Source organism: Equus quagga, chromosome 2, assembly GCF_021613505.1.
Source record: "Equus quagga isolate Etosha38 chromosome 2, UCLA_HA_Equagga_1.0, whole genome shotgun sequence".
Lineage (NCBI taxonomy): Eukaryota > Metazoa > Chordata > Mammalia > Perissodactyla > Equidae > Equus > Equus quagga.
Genome location: NC_060268.1, coordinates 148,331,383 through 148,349,528, shown reverse-complemented (window position 1 = coordinate 148,349,528; position 18,146 = coordinate 148,331,383). Strand labels below are relative to the sequence as shown.

The following is an 18,146-nucleotide window of genomic DNA, read 5'->3' as shown; positions in this document are numbered from 1 at the left end:
TATGGAGGGGAGGGGATTTTCAGGAATTAATTCAGGGAAATAACTGACATTATTTAATGTGATTTGAATGGGGTAGTCTCTCCCCAGCTTCTTTATTCAGACTGATGTTCCCTCCTGTGTTCTGCCTTCCTGGGACTCAGAATAAAGAGAATTAATGACAAACAGAAACAAGACTATCAGATATTTCACTGCAACTGAAAATCAAGGTGAAACTTCTGGCCATGTAGACTCCCTCACACTCTACTCTCCAGCACATCAATTTCCTTTCACTTCCTCTTTAGTGCCATCATGCTCTCTCTTGCTTCCAGAGTTTCACATACTGTTCCTTCCTTTCATTCTTATGCTGCTCTTTATCTGGTTAAATTCCACTCATCCTTTAGGTCTCAGCTTAAACTTCACTTTTAGCAGGATATGTTCCCTGACTTTCACTCACCTCACTTGCTAGGATCCAATAGCACTGCCTACTTCCCCTATCAGACACTTACCGCATTATGATATTAGAGCTTGTCTAGTTGTCTTCTCTATCTTGTTTAATGTCCTGTTTTAAGGTCTATAGAAGGACAGAGACCTTGTCTGGTACTGATCAATATCTAGAAAATTGTAGGCACACAGTAGGTACTAAAATATTTGTTGAATAAATCCATTGTGCTTATGGGAAATGGTCCAAGTCACAGGGGATAGTTGGTAATATGCAAGATTTTCCACAATTGTAGTTGGTAATAAATCACTAACTGGGAAGACTGGCATCTTAGGTGGGGTAAGATTTTGCCAGTATCCTTTTGCTATGCCCCCTCTTTTATTTTCACACAAGCATTCCCACAAAAATGTGTAGACATGGAAAAAAGTAGCAACCTGATCATCATTACCATGAAGACCTGATTCCTGCCTGTAGGCAAATTCATCAACATTTCTATCTCCATATCAAGTGATTTGGGGTTGCAGGGAAGAAGATCTGCAAAGAAGCTATAACAAAGTGATGAATCACACTGAGTTTTTCCACTAATTTGGTCTGAAGTCCTATTTTGGCCCACTGCCAAAAAAACCCCCTCCAACTCTATATTTAGACAATTTATAATAACCTGTTCTATCCGTTTGTCTAATCAACATTTATTGAAAGTCAACCAGAGATTTAAATTTTGCTCTCCCCTACCTTTTTTTCCTTTTCCTGGAGAAGATTCGCCCTGAGTTAACATCTGTTGCCAATCTTCCTCTTTGTTTTTAAATGTGAGCTGCTGCCACGGTACGGTCACTGACAGACAAGCGGTGTGGTTGTGCACCCAGGAACCAAACCTGGGCCGCCAGAGCAGAGCGAGCTTATCTTTAACCACTATGCCACTGGGGGCTGGCCCATGCTCTCCCTTTTTAGTATCTTTACAAAATATGGCCAAAGTCTAATTGTGCTAATGATCTCTAATGCCAAAGTCTTAGTCAAGTCTGTTCTTTTGTTTTTCTTTCCTTCTCTACATATGCATGTTAAATTTTCTTACATCCTAGATTAAGTATGCCTCAGATTCCAACTCAATCCCATGTATGTCTTCATGCTGAATATAAGCTTCATGCTAAAGCTTGCCTTTCAAACAAAAGTCAATGCTGTATGGAAAGTAAAATATTGTGATGTACACCTGAAATATTGTGATGTACATCTGAAATTTTTTAAGCCAATTTGACTTCAATAAAATAATTTTTTAAAAAGCTATGATTCCAGTTATGAAATAAATAAGTAAATGAGGATGTAATATATAGCATGGTGACTAGTTAACAATACTGCATTGCATATTTGAAAGTTGCTAAGAGAGTAGATCTTAGAAGTTCTCATCACAAGAAAAAAAATTGGATAACTGTGTATTGTGACAGATGTTAACTAGATTTATTGTGGTGATCATTTCACAATATACACAAATATTGAATCACTATGTTGTACACCTAAAAGTAATTTAATGTATGTCAATTATACCTCAGTAAAAATAAATAAATTACAATTTTGACCAAAAAAAAAAAAAGTCAATGCTGTATGTATTGGTAACTGGAATTTTAGAATGACTCACAAAATGACTGATGCAAGTGCAATGGAAAAGTTGACCCAACCAGCAAAACATGACTAAATAAGATATTAAAGTCCAGAAGCATATCTTTCTAGATCATGGAGTCAAAGTTGTAGCTACAAAAGTTAGCAGTTATCAACACTAGTTAATCTAGATTTTCCAGTAAAGTAGTTCACTGATAGACATATACATTCATAAACATAATCTTGCATGTATGAACACAGTCATGGGCTAAAGAGACAACACAGAAAGGAAAAACAAGTGGTAAATTCTTTCACTTTGATTGCCAAGCTGCTAGTTTAGCAAAAAAAAGTTACACCTTGATTCTAAGCCATTACCAAATGAAACTAATTTGGTTTGCTTAAGAGTTCTTATTTCATGCTCCCCAAGAAGTCAGGCTTGCCAATACTTTTACATGTTAACACCACAGATAAAGGCACAGGTATTAAACAATTTATTTTCACAGATGCCATGGTATGTCATGGAGAAGTCTAATGAAAATCAAATTTTCTAAATAACTGTAGTTAAGGACATTTTAGAGATGCATACCTGCATACATACTTACAATGGGATAAATTTTAAGCCTAAGGACATCTTCCTTATAAAGTCTTCTGGTTTCAAAAAGCAAAACAAAACAAAAAGTTACTAAAGATAATCAGAATACTTTCAAGGGAACACAGGCATCTGTCTTTAAAAGGTACTGATGTACTGAGCTACAGCCACATTTAGCCTCACCAAATTACCCTGGAGTTATTGAGAGGAATAGGTTGACAAATCAGAAATTGAAACCAGAACAGAGCTACTAGTAATTTAAAGATGAGGTTCATTTTTTCACTTTGCATGTAAGATGACTTCATATTCAGAAGTGGGAAAGCAATTCAATAGACACTTAATCCATTTTGTCTCCATTTAAAATTAAAAGCTGAAAGTCAGCTAGAATTGGATCTGAATCTGAGTGGAGCTGCTCATTGTGAGCTGTGTAGCTTTGTGAGCTTGGGAAAGTTTCTTAATTTTTGATCATCAGTTCTCTCATTGCAAAATAGGAATGGCAGTAGTTACCCCATGTAAAGAGCTTACCATAGTTCATAGCATAAAGAAAGCCCTCAATAATAGCTTGGATTATTATTACTATTATTAAATATCATTCTTACATCCCAGAATATAAATAAGACTTCCAAATTGTTAGGAAAGAATTCCCAGAAGTGGAAGCATTATTATTGTTCTTATATTCTGTATTATTTATATTTGCACAGTATTAATATTTTTAAAGCACTTTCACATACATTATCTTACTTGGCCCATATAACCCTGAAAAAGGCTGTGTGGAGATTATCATGAGAGGGTTAAATAAACCTAACTAAGTTCATGAAGTTAACAAATGGTATAGCCAAAGTTAGAACCCAGATTCTCTGTTTATTTAAGGGATCTCTTCATTAAACCACTGAAGAGGAAACCATAGTGAGAGAAAGCAGCTCAGAAAAAGTAAGGCAAGTTAAAGTGAGAGAAGATTTTATCATCACCACAGGCCTATCATCTCTCATCCAAATTCCCTAGAGCCAAATGTGTTCTGAAATTGAAAATTTTTCAAATTTTATAATAATAATGAGGTTATATATACTATATATTATGTAATATCCTCAAGAGGGTCTGAGGCAGCACCTGAATAAAATGTATTAATATTTCTGCAGCAAAATTTGTGAATAGGCACATTAAGTAGGATAAAGACATATAAATAGTTTCTCTTCAGAATGGTGAAGTTTTTCCATCGAAGAAGTAGTTTTATCAGTTGACCCAACTTACAAAAAAGCTTTGGTTTTCAAAACTACAGATAAGAGATCATGGACTTGCATTACAAGAGAGTTTGCATGTAACTATGAATCAAGCAGTAACAACCATCAGGCACTGCCAGAGAGGGGAATACAATAAGAGATAAAAGCATCAGACATGGTTTACTCTGACATCTTCTCAGAAAGCAAATAATGGTGCTGGGATCACAAGATTAACAATAACCATTAAATAAACAAGTTTTTCACTGCATAAAAAATCAGTTTTATACTATTATTTGAAAAAACAGAATGAAAAATCAAATAAAAATAGTAAAGGATATATATGGGGGCCAAAAGCAGAATGTACTAAAGAGTGAGTGGGAAGTGCCATAGCTATAAGTCTTCAATGGTGAGGATATTGGAGAGCAAGGCTCAGGGCAGTGACAAAGCACAAAATAATCTATGTGCATCAATATTAAGTTTCACTGACAGCATGACTTTCAGCAAAGAGATATTCTGAAGATAGAGGCTAGACAAAAACAAGGGGAAATTCCATTAATGATACCATTAAAATTTTTTTTTTGAGGAAGATTAGCCCTGAGCTAACATCTGTGCCCATCTTCCTCCATTATCTCTTTTGTTCCAAAACACATTCTGTATACCTGCCTAATTTGAAACTGACACACTACTCAGCAAAATGAGATGTTTGTACAAGTACATACTGAAGATATTAGATATTAAATAAAAGTCAGGGAAGATTGGTTTTTAACCTTATCACCTGAATCCTCCTGATCTTTAAGCACTTAGTCCAGCCTTCGGTGCTGCTTCCTGGTACTTCTCATATTCTGGTGTTCCATTATTTAACTCCTTGCAGAGGTTATTAATCTTACTGTGTAAAGAGTCTTGTCATAATCACACTGTAAACTTTTCCAAGCTAAGAACCGTGTAGGGTTTTTTTCTTTTTCTTTTTCCTTTCTTCTCCCCAAAGTTTCAGTACATAGTTGAATATCCTAGTTCTAAGTCATTCTAGTTCTGCTATGTGGGACGCTGCCACAGCACAGCTTGATGAGCAGTGTGTAGGTCCGCACCCAGGATCTGAACTGGAGAACCCCAGGCCGCCAAAGCAGAGTGCATGAACTTAACCACTCAGCCATGGGGCCAGCCCCAGGATTCCTTTTTAATTCCCAGAGCACCCTGCATAGAATTTTATACAAATTTATTTAACAAATATTAAGGGCCTATGCAAAGTGGTGGCTGACATCCCACAAATCACAAAGACAACAGAATTCTGGTATAAGAAATGATGAAGAGTCAACATCATCAATTCTTGATATATGCTAGAGCCAAAGCCTTTATTTACAATCCAGTAAAGGCAAATTCAAAAGACCAAAAAAAAGAGAAAAAACCCCTGGATAAGAAAAATCAACATCACAGAAAACAAAGCTGTTTTCACAACCATGTAATTTTAAGAGCCAATATCAACAATCATTGAGGGGCTAAAAAACTTCGAAGAGGATTTGGAACAATCTTGGATCTTATCTAAAGTGTAAAAATTATAAAACACAGGAGGAGACACCACATCATAAGACTAACAAAAGTAAGAAATCACAAAGAGGGATTGTCAGCATCGTGGCAGAGTGAGCTGTTCCCTTAGTCTCTACTCCGTAAGTTACAACCAAAGGGACATTCATTAACCGAGGATTCCGTATAAGGCACAACAGGATCTGAGAGATCCACGCAGCCATACATCTGAAGGTGGGGGTACTGGATCCCTGGAAGCAGTGGAAGGAGTGACGAGCATACTTTCTACAGTGCTGCTGCTAAGATCTAAAATGGTTCTCAGAGCAGACCCTGAGCTTTGCAGGATGGCAAGAGGAAACAGAGAGAAGGCCTGGATATGTTCTTTTGCTGATACCAATGACCATGACCAATAACGTCAACAATACATGATCATTCAGGCCCCTGCCTCTCTGGAGCTTGAGGACTAAGAATAGCAGGCACTGACTCCCTCCTTGAAGAAGTATCCTGCGATCTTCCCAAAATGACCCAAATATATACTAGGGAGGGTGAGGGCCTTGAGACAACAAAATCTGATCATGTATTACTGTGACTGCTCTGATTCCCATGACTGTTAATTAAATTTAGTATTCCTTTATACCATAAAATTTCTCTCCCCATCACAACATAGTTGTGATAACAACCAAAAAGTTTTTTGTAGAACAAGATTGTTGTTCCAAAGTATTTTTGATAAGTAGGTATTTAAATTTTGTAAATTAGCTGTTGCTTTAGAGCAAACATTTGTAAAAGTAAAAAACATTACAACAAACAAAATCAAATAAACAGTGCACTGTAGAAGTGAATAAAATGTCTGTTAAAAAAAAAAAAGAAAGAAAACTAGGAAAAAGCAACTGAAAAAGAACAGTTCAATCACCCAAAGCAGTGATTCTTATATATCTCAACAGTCCCACAGTATACCATAATAAACACAGTAAAAAACTAATGACCAACAAGCAATACTGGCGACTGATTCATCAAAAAATATTAACTTATGTTTAATACACTTTAAGATGATGATCAAGTGTGTCACTCATTTTAATGGTTAACTATTGCTGATGGCAAAAACAGTATGTTTCGATTATTTAGAAAATTCATTTACATAAAATACGTTATTCCCTAACAATGTAAATTAAGTTGATATTACTAAATAATAAAAAGCCATAAAAGGAAGTTAAAAAGAGCCTGCAGGTGGTTTAATCACCTTATAAAGAACCGAGAGGCTTAAAAAAAACAATGTAAGACTCGTACCCAAAATGTACAAAGAAATCTTAAAATTCAAAAATGGGAAAAAGATCTGACAGACACTTCACTAAAGAAGAGACACAGATGGCAAATAAGCATATGAAAAGATGCTCAACATCATATACCATTAGGTAATTGCATGTTAAAAGAATGAGATACCATACTACACACTTATTTTCTTAGAAAGGCTAAACTCCACAAGACTGACAACATCAAATGCTAGCAAGGACGTGGAGCAACAGGAACTGTCATTCATTGCTGGTGGAAATGCAAAAACGGCACAGCCACTTTGGAAGACACTTTCTTATAAAATTAAACATACTCTTACCATATGATCCAGCAATTATGCTCCTTGGTATCTACCCAAGCACACTGAAAACTTATGCCCACACAAAAACCTATACATGAATGTTTGAAAATTTATTCATAATTGCCAGAAACAGGAAACAATCAAAATATCATTCAATAGGTAAATAAATGAACTACAGTACATCCACACAATTGAATATTATTCAGTGATAAAAAGAAGTGAGCTATCAAGCCATGAAAAGACATGGAGGAACCTTAATTCCATACTGCTAAATGAAAGAAGCCAATCTGAAAAGGCTACATACTATATGACTCCAACTATATGACATTCTGGAAAAAGCAAAACTATGGAGACAATAAAAATGTCAGTGTTTCCTAAAGGTTTGGAGGGAGCAAAAGAGGGATACATAGGTGGAATACAGGCATTTTTTAGGTCAGTGAAACTATTCTGTATGATACTGTACTGGTGGATACATATCATTGCACATTTGTTAAAACCCATAGAATCTACAATGCAAAGAGTGAAACATAATGCAAACTATGGGCTTTAGTTTATAATGTATCAGTATTGCTTCATCAAGTGTAACAAATGTATTACACTAATGCAAGATGTTAACTACAGGGGAAACTCTGTGTGTGTGGGGGGGGGCGCATATGTACTATTCACTCAATTTTTCTGTAACCCTAAAACTGCTCTTAAAAGTAAAGCTATTAAAAACAGAACAATGGGAACAGAATAAATTTGATAACTTCAAAATCCCTATCCAGAGTGAATTTAAGAATACTTACATCAGAAACATTTAGGCAAACCCACACAACTAAAGCAAAAATGAAATAAAAATTCAGAACCTATGCCAGTTTTGTCATATCAGCCCACGCCTGATCCACTCAGGATTACAAAATAGATCTGACAGTTTTTCCTCAGAAGATTCTGATTAGATAAAACCAAAAAGATAATACAAAAACAAATTTACAGATGTTGATTCACACAAGTACAACACAATACCACGCTACAGATTAAAGCAATTCTACATGAAATATTCCTAATTAACATAGAAATGCATGGTTAGTAAACACAAAATACACATTTATCCACACTGTAATACTGTCTAAAAAATTAACCACTGCTTTTTTTTTTTAAAGATTGGCGCCTGAGCTAACAACTGTTGCCAATCTTTTTTTTTTCTTTTTTCTGCTTTATCTCCCCAAATCCCCCCAGTACATAGTTGTATATCTTAGTTGCAGGTCCTTCTAGTTGTGGCATGTGGGATGCCGCCTCAATGTGACCTGATGAGCAGTGCCATGTCCGTGCCCAGGATCTGAACCGGCAAAACCCTGGGCCACTGCAGCGGAGCGTGCAAACTTAACCACTACGCCATGGGGCCAACCCTAACTACTGCTTTTTAAAGATCACTGGCTCAAACTGTAGTACCTATAAATAACAGCATGATAGAAGAGTAGATTCTTTATATTTCCCTAAATTCTAGTATTTTGCTTGACCTATAGAGTTATTTTAAAAATAGGAATGTAAAACCTTTGACAGGGCCAGGACTCCTCAGCTCATCACAGATTCCCTTCACACACTACTACCTGGATGATCTCTATAGGCATTTCAATGTGTGACAGTGAAGTATACTACCCATGAAAATAACATGCTCTTAAGATTGAGTATTCCAATGCCTAAGAGGAGGCAAGTGCCTAGGAATTTCATCATCAGTCTTTAGAAGTCATACTGCAGAGCTTCAAATGTAGCCTTCTAACTTGGGATGGGTTCTACCAACCATCCAAAAGTCAATCACAGACTAAATAACAGGTCTTCAACAGGAAGGGACTATTCAACCAATCTTTCATTCGACAAGTATTTAAGCCTTATGCCAAGTGCTGGGAATATGACCTGGAACAAAATATTAAACTATTTCTGCCATCACAGTGATTATATTCTTACGTGTCTACATGGTCACCATACATCTTCTACTAGGCCCAGCAGTCTCCTGATCTTTGGATATGTTGCAAGGGTAACATGGTGGTCATATTTATTTTATAAAATTAATTTATATAAACTTCAAGATTACTATACATAGTTATTAGTTCTTACCTGGTCCTGTGTTGATAATAAAGTAAACAGAGTTTCCAATGCTGCTCTTCGAACTGATGATATAGTGTGATGCAAAAAAGGCCAGACACGTGGAACTAAAACTGTGAGTGACTGTTGAATACTAACAAAGAAGACACAAATTAATCTTACTCATTCTCTGCTGAAACATTGTTGATACATTACCTAAATACTATTTCCTTGTGGACCCAGTGTGTTTTTTGATGAATTTTAAAAAGATACTACAATTTTTATACAAATATTCATTTAATAGCCTCATTCAAAACTGTTATAGCCCCAGAATAGTCGGAGCAAACATAGTCATAAAGAGTAGAAATATTAACATTAGGTTCCTCAATGGCATTAATGCCATGAATTACGTTTATCAAATGAGAACTTTCCAACATAACTGCCCTTATTCTCAATCTGCTCTTACTCAGGAAAATAGCATATGTATTTTAGTTGGTAGTCAGCCTACACAAAATCAGGATTGCTAATCCTTACTCCTTTCCCACAGGTAACCCCAATAGGTAACTATTAGATGCACAAAACTCATATCCCCATTTGAAGCCATCTCTGCTCCATACCAAATGGGCAAGAGGTGGTATGGTAGTAGCTTTGAAATTTGTTATCCTGATTTAGCATTACTAAATTAGGAAAACTTAAATATCTTCCTTTTCACAGATTAGATTGTAAATGGGGAAACAAGTAAAGCCACGTCTAGACTTTGGATTCCTGTCACATCCCTGAGTCACTTATAAAAGTTACCTGGAATTAGAAAATGATTTCTAAGTAGCATTTGAAATGTACACCTCTGTACAAAAGGTATGAATAAAAAAGAATATGTCAGTGTAACTATTTGTCTGTTCTTTTGTGGTTCCTCTCAGGAGGCCTATCTTTTAATACTATTTCATTACTTTAGCTTTGTATAAACATCACTTCTTACATTTATTTACACATTTAGTAAATTTACTTATCAAATTAAACACATGCACACACAGACATAAAACAGACTCAAAATATGTAAAAGCATTATAACAAGATCTTGTTAATAGTGAAACTCTTCATGCTCCAAATGACATGCTGCATTTCTTCTTACATAAGCTGGAAAGTATCTGCCAAATATCACAATATATGAAGCAAATTTTTCAATAAGGCAATTTTGGGGGAAAAAACTACATTATTCCACATTGAATTTATAGAATTTTCACTACATTCTTTCATTTTCTTACATTATCTAGCTTTTCTGACACTATCTACTTGATGATTTTTTTAAAAAGTCCTAAGTCCTTTATTTAGGACAGGTGTCAACAAACTAAGGCCTACAGTCCAAATCCAACCCATTCAGTTTTTTAAATAAAGTTTTATTAGAACACAGGCACATTCATACCTTTATGTATTGTCTACAGCTGCTTTTGAGCTACAATGGCAGAACTGAGTAGTTTTGAGAGTGATCATATGGCCCACAAAGCCAAAAATATCACTATCTGGGCCTTCACAGAAAAAGTTTGCCAACCTCTGATTTAGGATAACTTAAAATTCTTGCATTTTGCAGCTTGAGAAGGGCTTTCACATAGATTAACTCATTTAATCCTTATAGCTGTCATTACTAATGAAAGCATCTGAAAATTATGAAATCCCATACATGCACTACCACCTCAAATTTTCTCTTCATTTGCTTTTACAGGCACTTATTCTGCTATTCCATCATGTGGGCTGTCCTACTAGTCTAAATTTAACGTTGAAGTACCACCAGTAGATCAGTATTATTTGAAACATTCTCTACATGTTTTTCATACATCTATGATTTTCATTGAAAATAGTCAGAAATCACTTAGTCATTATCACATGAACATTCACTGAATACCCTCACTAGGCTGAAGAATAGCAACTAATTTTCTCATCTGTGATTTTTTAAAGTTGCATACAAATTTTTTCTTCTGTATCTCCAAGAGTACTATTAATAGGAACAATAACATTCAGGAGCCAGAAAAAGTAGGGAATACATTAATTAGCTGGGCTTCATTTCAAATATCAGGTTAGGAAAATAGGTGACACTTTAAATTTTTGATTTACAGTTTTGGCTTCATCCAATCTCTGCCTTTGGACATTATATTACATTATTATGTATTCCCTTCTTGATGAATAATTACTGAAATCAAGGGCAAGAGCTGAAATGAACATTACAAAGAAAAAGTTCACAGAGGAGCAAATTTTGGAAAATGTAATGCTGATGTTCAATGATAACTGTTAACTAAATGTCACTAAATAAGGCTAAAATTCTATATTCTGGGGCTAGAGGTAAAAATAATATGCAATGATTATATTTCTAAAGTTAATTATTATAGGATGAACAAGATGAAGAATTATATAACTGAAGCAACTCAAGGATAAAGAATATGACCTTTTTAAGCTCCTGCTCCAAATGTACTAGTAGCTAGAGAGTAAATTAAAAAAAAGGCCTCCTGAAAATAGCAAGCTTTGGCATCTGAACTTATAGTAGTATTCTTAAAGGTGCTAGACCATTTGATTTTCAGGCTTAATTATCTGGAAATGTATGTAAACACTTTTTACTTTATTCCACTAATTAGAAATAATTACCTGCATTGTTGGACCTGAGGATAAGTTAACAAGGATGAAAGAAGAGTCATAATACTATTTGTTGAAGCTGTTAGATCATCTAGTTCCAGAAGAGCATCCCATAATGTATTTATAATGAAGGGTACCTATAAGATCAGTTATCAAAAAAAGTTATTAATTTTATATAAAATATTCACAAGCTATCCCAAATCATATCCCAGGAATTGCTACTGATTCATCAACATATATAATCTCAATGATCTTGGATAGTGCCAGTTTTGAGCAAGGTCAAGAAGGAGACCTTATTTGCCTTTCAGAGTTCTCTAACCCCTCTTTTTAATGCCACTCAACTCTACTTTGGCACGTCCCTTCCTAACCAGGCTCATAATGGGACAGACAATTCAGGAAATAAGATGGCCAATACGCTACATAAAAAACTAAACAATACAGTGTGGGTGCAATAAGACATGACCCTCTACATAAAGTAATTTTAATATACAATCATGCACCAACCACATAACAATGTTTCAGTCAATGATGGACCGCATAAATGATGGTGATCCCGTAAGATTAGTACCATATAGCATACATGTGTAGCAGGCTATACCATTTAGTACTCTATGATGTTCTAACTCTATGATGTTTGCACAACAATGAACTCGCCTAATGACACATTTCTCAGTATGTCTTCCTGTCATTAAGCAATGCATGACTATTAAAACAGTACTAATCATCACAAAAAGACAAATTAGCTTTTGAGCTTTTAAAATAGTTCTTGCTGCACTTTCAAATATACATGTTCTGGTTCTGAGAATACAAAAGAAAATCAGACCTTAAAACAGGCACTTCAAAAAATGAGACCAGATTTAAAAACCAAAAGCCAAAACCCAAAAATCAAAAAAACCAAAAATCTCATACGTCTAAAAACCAGGGGTAAAATAAAGAAATGTTTGTTTTCTTCTCAAGGAAGTTCCCTATATATTCTGTACTCAAAGAGGAAGTAAATTCACTCTTCCCAAGGATAATATGTAATTAAGATCACATACATCAGAGGGCTATGTGTCATAAGCAAAACGGAAGATGAAGGAGAAAAAAGTACTCAATGTTTTCCTAATACTCTACACCCTAAATGTAAACAACCCTGATGGGAAAAAAATGCAAAAATATTTAAATTTACCTTATGTGTCTGAAGATACACCAGGCTTTCTACCACAGGTACTAATGATGCTGCAGCAACAGCTCTGACATCATCATCAAGGTCCTGGAGTCCTTCAATTATTCTAGTTAAAACTTTAGGCAATAAAGTATTAATTACATCCTGTAAAACAGTACATCAAAATAGATTAATTTACTGTAGCACAACTATTGTAAACATTTTTTATTAAACTTGCCATATGAAAGCATAAATTTAATCTTTATTGATTAAAAAAGTCACAAACAGAAAAGAAAAATAACATTAATAGAAGCCTATGTAACTAATCTCATCTGAAAAAGATTACAACAAAATCAAGTACTTTACTATTCAATGTGACTTAAAACATCAGAACACGTTTTTGAGGTAAGATTATGAATTCTCTGTGTGAAAACACACACATACGTACCCCTGTCCTAGAACCTTAACTTCTATTTCTCATTCAATGCCACTGACAACCAAAGGGGGTACGAGAAAAGAGGGAAGAGAAAGCTATCCCTTCCCGCTTCTCATTATTCCAATCCACTCTCTTTTCAATTTTCCCAGTAGAGCTGCCCCCAGAGGCTACTTTTGTGATCATACACTAGGAAACTAGCTGTGAATTGGTCTTGCTAAGAAATAGGAACAAGTTTCCGCACCTAACAAACCATCTGTTGTCATACTTAATTCTTAGCAGCATCACCTATCTCTATGACACTACCTCAAAAAGGCAAATCTTGAAGAACTGGCTTATCTGTAACACTAAGAATCTAGGGCCATTTCATATAATTAATGAAAATAAACTAAGGGGGGGGGGGAAGTCTCCTATATATCCTTCAAAAACCTAAACATTTACCTGACGAACTGCCAAAGCATATTTTATTCCCAGCAGACCTCCATGTCTAACTTCCCATTGTTCTTGTGTAAGTAACTTAAGCAGCACATCCACAGTCTTATGAACTCCAGTTTCATTCATGTGCTTTAACACCACACCTAATGTTTGAGCACAAGTTTCACGAACTGGTGCCACAACCTACAATGAGAAAATAAGAAAACTCATATTTACAAAAAACTTATTTTGTTGAATTTGACATTTGATTGGGCAAAGCCTCACTTAGGCGATACTTACTTCATCAGAAACAAAGTCTCCAAATCTGTCTAATGCAAAAACACAAAGGAGTCTAATAACCAAGTCTTCCAACCACTCTTGATGCTGCTGAATCATCTGTTAAAATGATCATTTTTTAGTAATGAAGATCACACTTTGTATTGGGGGTTGGGGAAACACACTAGGTCCAAAACCAAAACTAAAATATCAGGACAGATTATTTTAGCTGTAGGAACAATAATCAAAATACAGAATAGTCCCAATTACTATCTTTAATATTAACCACATCCTCTTTGATGTTTAATTAAATTCACATATACTATACTAAAATCTTTAAGATTCATGAATTCTATTAAGTTACTTGCACTCCAAGAGAAGTTAAAAAACTATTGAAGATTGCTCTGATATCAATTATATCTGTCACGTATCTATTATCTATCTATCACGTATCTATTATCTATCTATCCTATTATCAGTGTCTCCATGCTACACCAATCATATCGCTCACTGACTTCTAAACTATCCTCTTATTCATCTTACTTTACCTTCCAGTCCATTCATTATATCCTTCTCAAATACTCTTGCTTCCACATATTTTTCCACTCCATGTTTCTGAACAAATCTTTCCCGTGAACTCATTCTTCCTCTGTCTACAGACTTCTTCCTAACCGTTTTTCTCATATTCACCTTTCCATATTTCTTCTTATTTACCTCTCATTTCTACTTCATGGCACATGCTCTGTTACTTCTCTGTCTTGGAAAAAGAGGCCAACCACTGAACTTGGTGAATAATTGGTGCTTTACTACACTTACTTCTTCTAAAGTGCTGTCTCCCATTTTACCACCGCTTTTCCCATGAGCTTTAAGGATTTCCCTAAGTCCAGTGCCTGCGCCATGTCGAACCTAGAAAGAACCAAGAAACAAATGTCTGAGGTTAAATGCTTAAGAAACTGAGTTTAACTTTTCTTCACTATGAAAAAGGGATATTGGATCTTTGAGAAATTAGAACAAACTAAGTGATACATCACAAGAACGTGCTTTTCTTTTACTATCTAAGAAGAATTACATAGTACATTAATTTCACAACTTTGGTTATGTGGAACTTTTTTAAAACCAAACTAAGAAAATAGCTATTCTGAAATCCTTCTGAGATATTAATCCACTTGACTGCCACTCCTCTACCCTCTACCTGCATTCAGCATTATCCACAGCAAAGGAGAGGAAAGAAAGTATCATACATTGCTCCTTATAGCCCCAACACCAACATTTTAGAAATATATGCATCAAAACTAAGTTCCAAAGCTACCAGTGTTAAGTGTGAAATGAAGACAATACAATTAAAATGTCTCATGACTAATGCTTCACTGTAGCCCTGTAGCCTTTTGAAGCGTCATCTGAGAGGGAAGAAACAGGCCACTGACACTGCACCCATTTATTTAAGACTCCGTTTGAATTAAGACTTGAACAGTTTTAAACGGAAGTACCTCAAGAAGCAGAAAGGCTGCTAAAAAGTTTTTCAAAGCGGTGTTTTTTAAATTATCCAGAAGCCAACAAAAGCAGGACAGAATGTTTTGAAACCACCAACCCTCAACTTCAACCAGAGGAACTTCACTTTCATTTCTTATACATATTGGAACCTGTTCAAGATTTTCTTTGAAGAAATTATTTCTGAGGCTAAAAAGCTGGTCTGGAAACTACTGTTCTTAATCAAAATCGTCTACTTCCAAAGAAAATTTTTACATCTGGGAGAGATACGCAAGTCTTTATATTATTGCTAAAAGAATGAAAAGAAATGAACAATTCACTAAAGAAATAGGACAAAAAGGGTATGAAAGGGGAAAATGAGTCTAAAATTTTCTACTTAGGTGAGTAACAAAGTGTTCTGGCCAGTGGTCCTAAGAGGTAAAGAGGGGAAGCATAGGTTATGCTTGACACTGTTCCCTTCATTAGCGAAGAAAATAGAGCTGAGACACAATAAAATGAAGAAATCTTACCTCCCAGGAGGGATTAAAAAGGTCATTGCAAAGTTCTTCACAAAAGCTTTCTAACGGCCATTCATTTGTCTGAATAAGAAAAACAAAATTACTACTAATTCAAAAGGTCTATTTTATGCTAACAATTTAAGTAATTTAGTAAAGCGTATTTATTTGTAGGCCTAGTAATAATAGTCAGGCTTTTAAAAACTGAAATAATTAAAATTTTTACTAATGAAGACGAGATTTTTAATTAAAATTTCTCTCAATTAATAGATTATTAAGTACTATCTACTGAGACATTAGTAAGAAAAAACTATAAACAATTTCAAAGGACACTTTACGGCATTTCAATAGTACCTCTTCAATTAAGGAAGAACTGTCTGGCATATTATCAATCAAAACTTTGGAATCATTTGCAGACTGATTAATAACAACGTTTGCTATTTTTCGTCTCTTTTCTTCTGGTTCCCCATCAGTGCTATCATTGCTAAAAAATAAAAGTCACGAATTTAAAAAGTGAGTAAAAGATAATGTGAACCACAATGAATGCAAGAGAATCCACCATTTGAACAAATGTTTTGCCATATTCTGATTATACGATTTACTTAAAATTTCATGTATCAAATAACTTAGATTAACTACTTAAAAATTCTTGAGCAAAATATATCCTACTACTCTTATTGATGAAGGTAAAATAGATCAATGAATTCTTGCTTTCAAACTGTATCTCAAATTTAACAAGTCTTTTTTCCTTTCTCTCTACAATCAGCTCCTCTCCTTTTTATTTGAAACTCCTTTGGTCTAAGAACCTAAATCTGGCCCAGCATATTGTTTTTAGGCTTTTGTACCCTGGAGAAAACTAATATACTGAGTAATGCACTATAATCTTACTAGTTCTTGAAAAACATAAAAGAACTGAGCAACGAAAATGTGTCCAGAAAATTCGAGGAAATGTTATTTTATGACTAAAAGACCAAAATACCAAGGCTAGCATAATAACAAAATATTACAAAGGAGAATACAGGTAAAACTACTTTATTTAGTATGAACAGAATGGAACAATTAGCACAGTTAAGGTATACACAGCATTATTTTTTATAAATATTCCCTCCCTCCATCTTAACAGTGTAATTTATTTCTCCAACTACTTTTTCTATAAGGTGATGAAAGAAATCTGAGCCTCCCTAATCTCATTCCTATTATTCTTTCCCCAATTCTCTCCAATCTAGCCAGGCTGGTTGTCGTTAAACTAGATAGGCACGTTAGGCATGTTTCTACTTCCAGATATGTGCCCTCTATTTGAAATGTCTTTTCCAAATATTCATATCCTCCCTTCTTCTAGGTCTTTACTGAAAAGTCACCTCTGTGAATCCCTCCCTGACCATCCTATCTAAAATTTCAAATTCTCCCCACAAAACATTTCACATGTTCCTTCCTTGTTTTATCTCTTTTTTCTTCTTAACCTTTATCATTAACATGACATAGATATGTGTGAATAAAATTCAATGAGATATATATGAATAAAAGTCAGTAGAAACACTTATTAAGTTACTATATGAGCCTAATGCGCTGTTAACTTGAAAAACGCTGTGGCTAACAAGTCAAAAAGATTTTATACTTAAAAAAAAATAACTGCCAGTAAAAATGTATACCAAGTAAATGTTTATTATTTATCCCTTTTTGTGCCTAGCTTTTAAATAAACACTGTAAGCACTTTTTAGCTTTACATCAATACAAAGAACAATAAAGGTTCTGTCATGTGCAACAAAACTCTATTTTCATAAGTTCTCATGTGTTTATTAATTCATCATTTAGTCAAACATTTCTTGACCACCACTATAGATTCTAATTTAACAGAGCCGTGTGGGGCCTAAGAATTGGCGTTTCAACAAACCCCTCAAAGTGCTTCTGAAGGGGGCTGTTTTGAACCACCCTTTGCTCCAAACTGTACACAGATATCACTTTTATTAACTCATTAAGAAAGTGAGGACAGTGATTTTACCCACAGAGTTCTTTCCTACCACAGAAATATTACTCACTATTTGACTTAGCCCCCAACCTAGGGAACAGGTGGTATAATACTGTGACAATTCACTTTATTAATGCAGTACTTCTAACCTGTGGCCCTTAGACCATCTCTCTGACTTCACTCTACTATTCTCACCTCTGTTCATTCATCATGTTTCTTGAATATTTCAAGATTAAGGCAGTTATACTTGTTCCCTCTGCCTGGAATGCACTCCCTTTGAAAGATCTTCTGCACGTATTCAGAGTTCATAGTGAGAAAAAAAATCTGCATATGA

The 18,146-nt window shown here is 34.9% G+C and overlaps 1 protein-coding gene across 2 annotated transcripts in view; it reads right to left on the bottom strand.

Annotated features, from left to right (window-relative positions):
* BTAF1 (B-TFIID TATA-box binding protein associated factor 1) overlaps positions 1 to 18,146 on the bottom strand; it is a 92,946-nt gene that overhangs the window by 45,000 nt on the left and 29,800 nt on the right. For both annotated transcript variants that reach the window (XM_046652980.1, XM_046652981.1), the window contains 8 exons: positions 16,201 to 16,330; positions 15,862 to 15,930; positions 14,681 to 14,770; positions 13,889 to 13,984; positions 13,616 to 13,792; positions 12,766 to 12,906; positions 11,610 to 11,734; positions 9,012 to 9,132 (listed from right to left, as the gene is read on the bottom strand). In XM_046652980.1, coding sequence (XP_046508936.1) covers positions 9,012 to 9,132; positions 11,610 to 11,734; positions 12,766 to 12,906; positions 13,616 to 13,792; positions 13,889 to 13,984; positions 14,681 to 14,770; positions 15,862 to 15,930; positions 16,201 to 16,330 — 949 coding nt within the window. The remainder of the gene's footprint in view (positions 1 to 9,011; positions 9,133 to 11,609; positions 11,735 to 12,765; positions 12,907 to 13,615; positions 13,793 to 13,888; positions 13,985 to 14,680; positions 14,771 to 15,861; positions 15,931 to 16,200; positions 16,331 to 18,146) is intronic.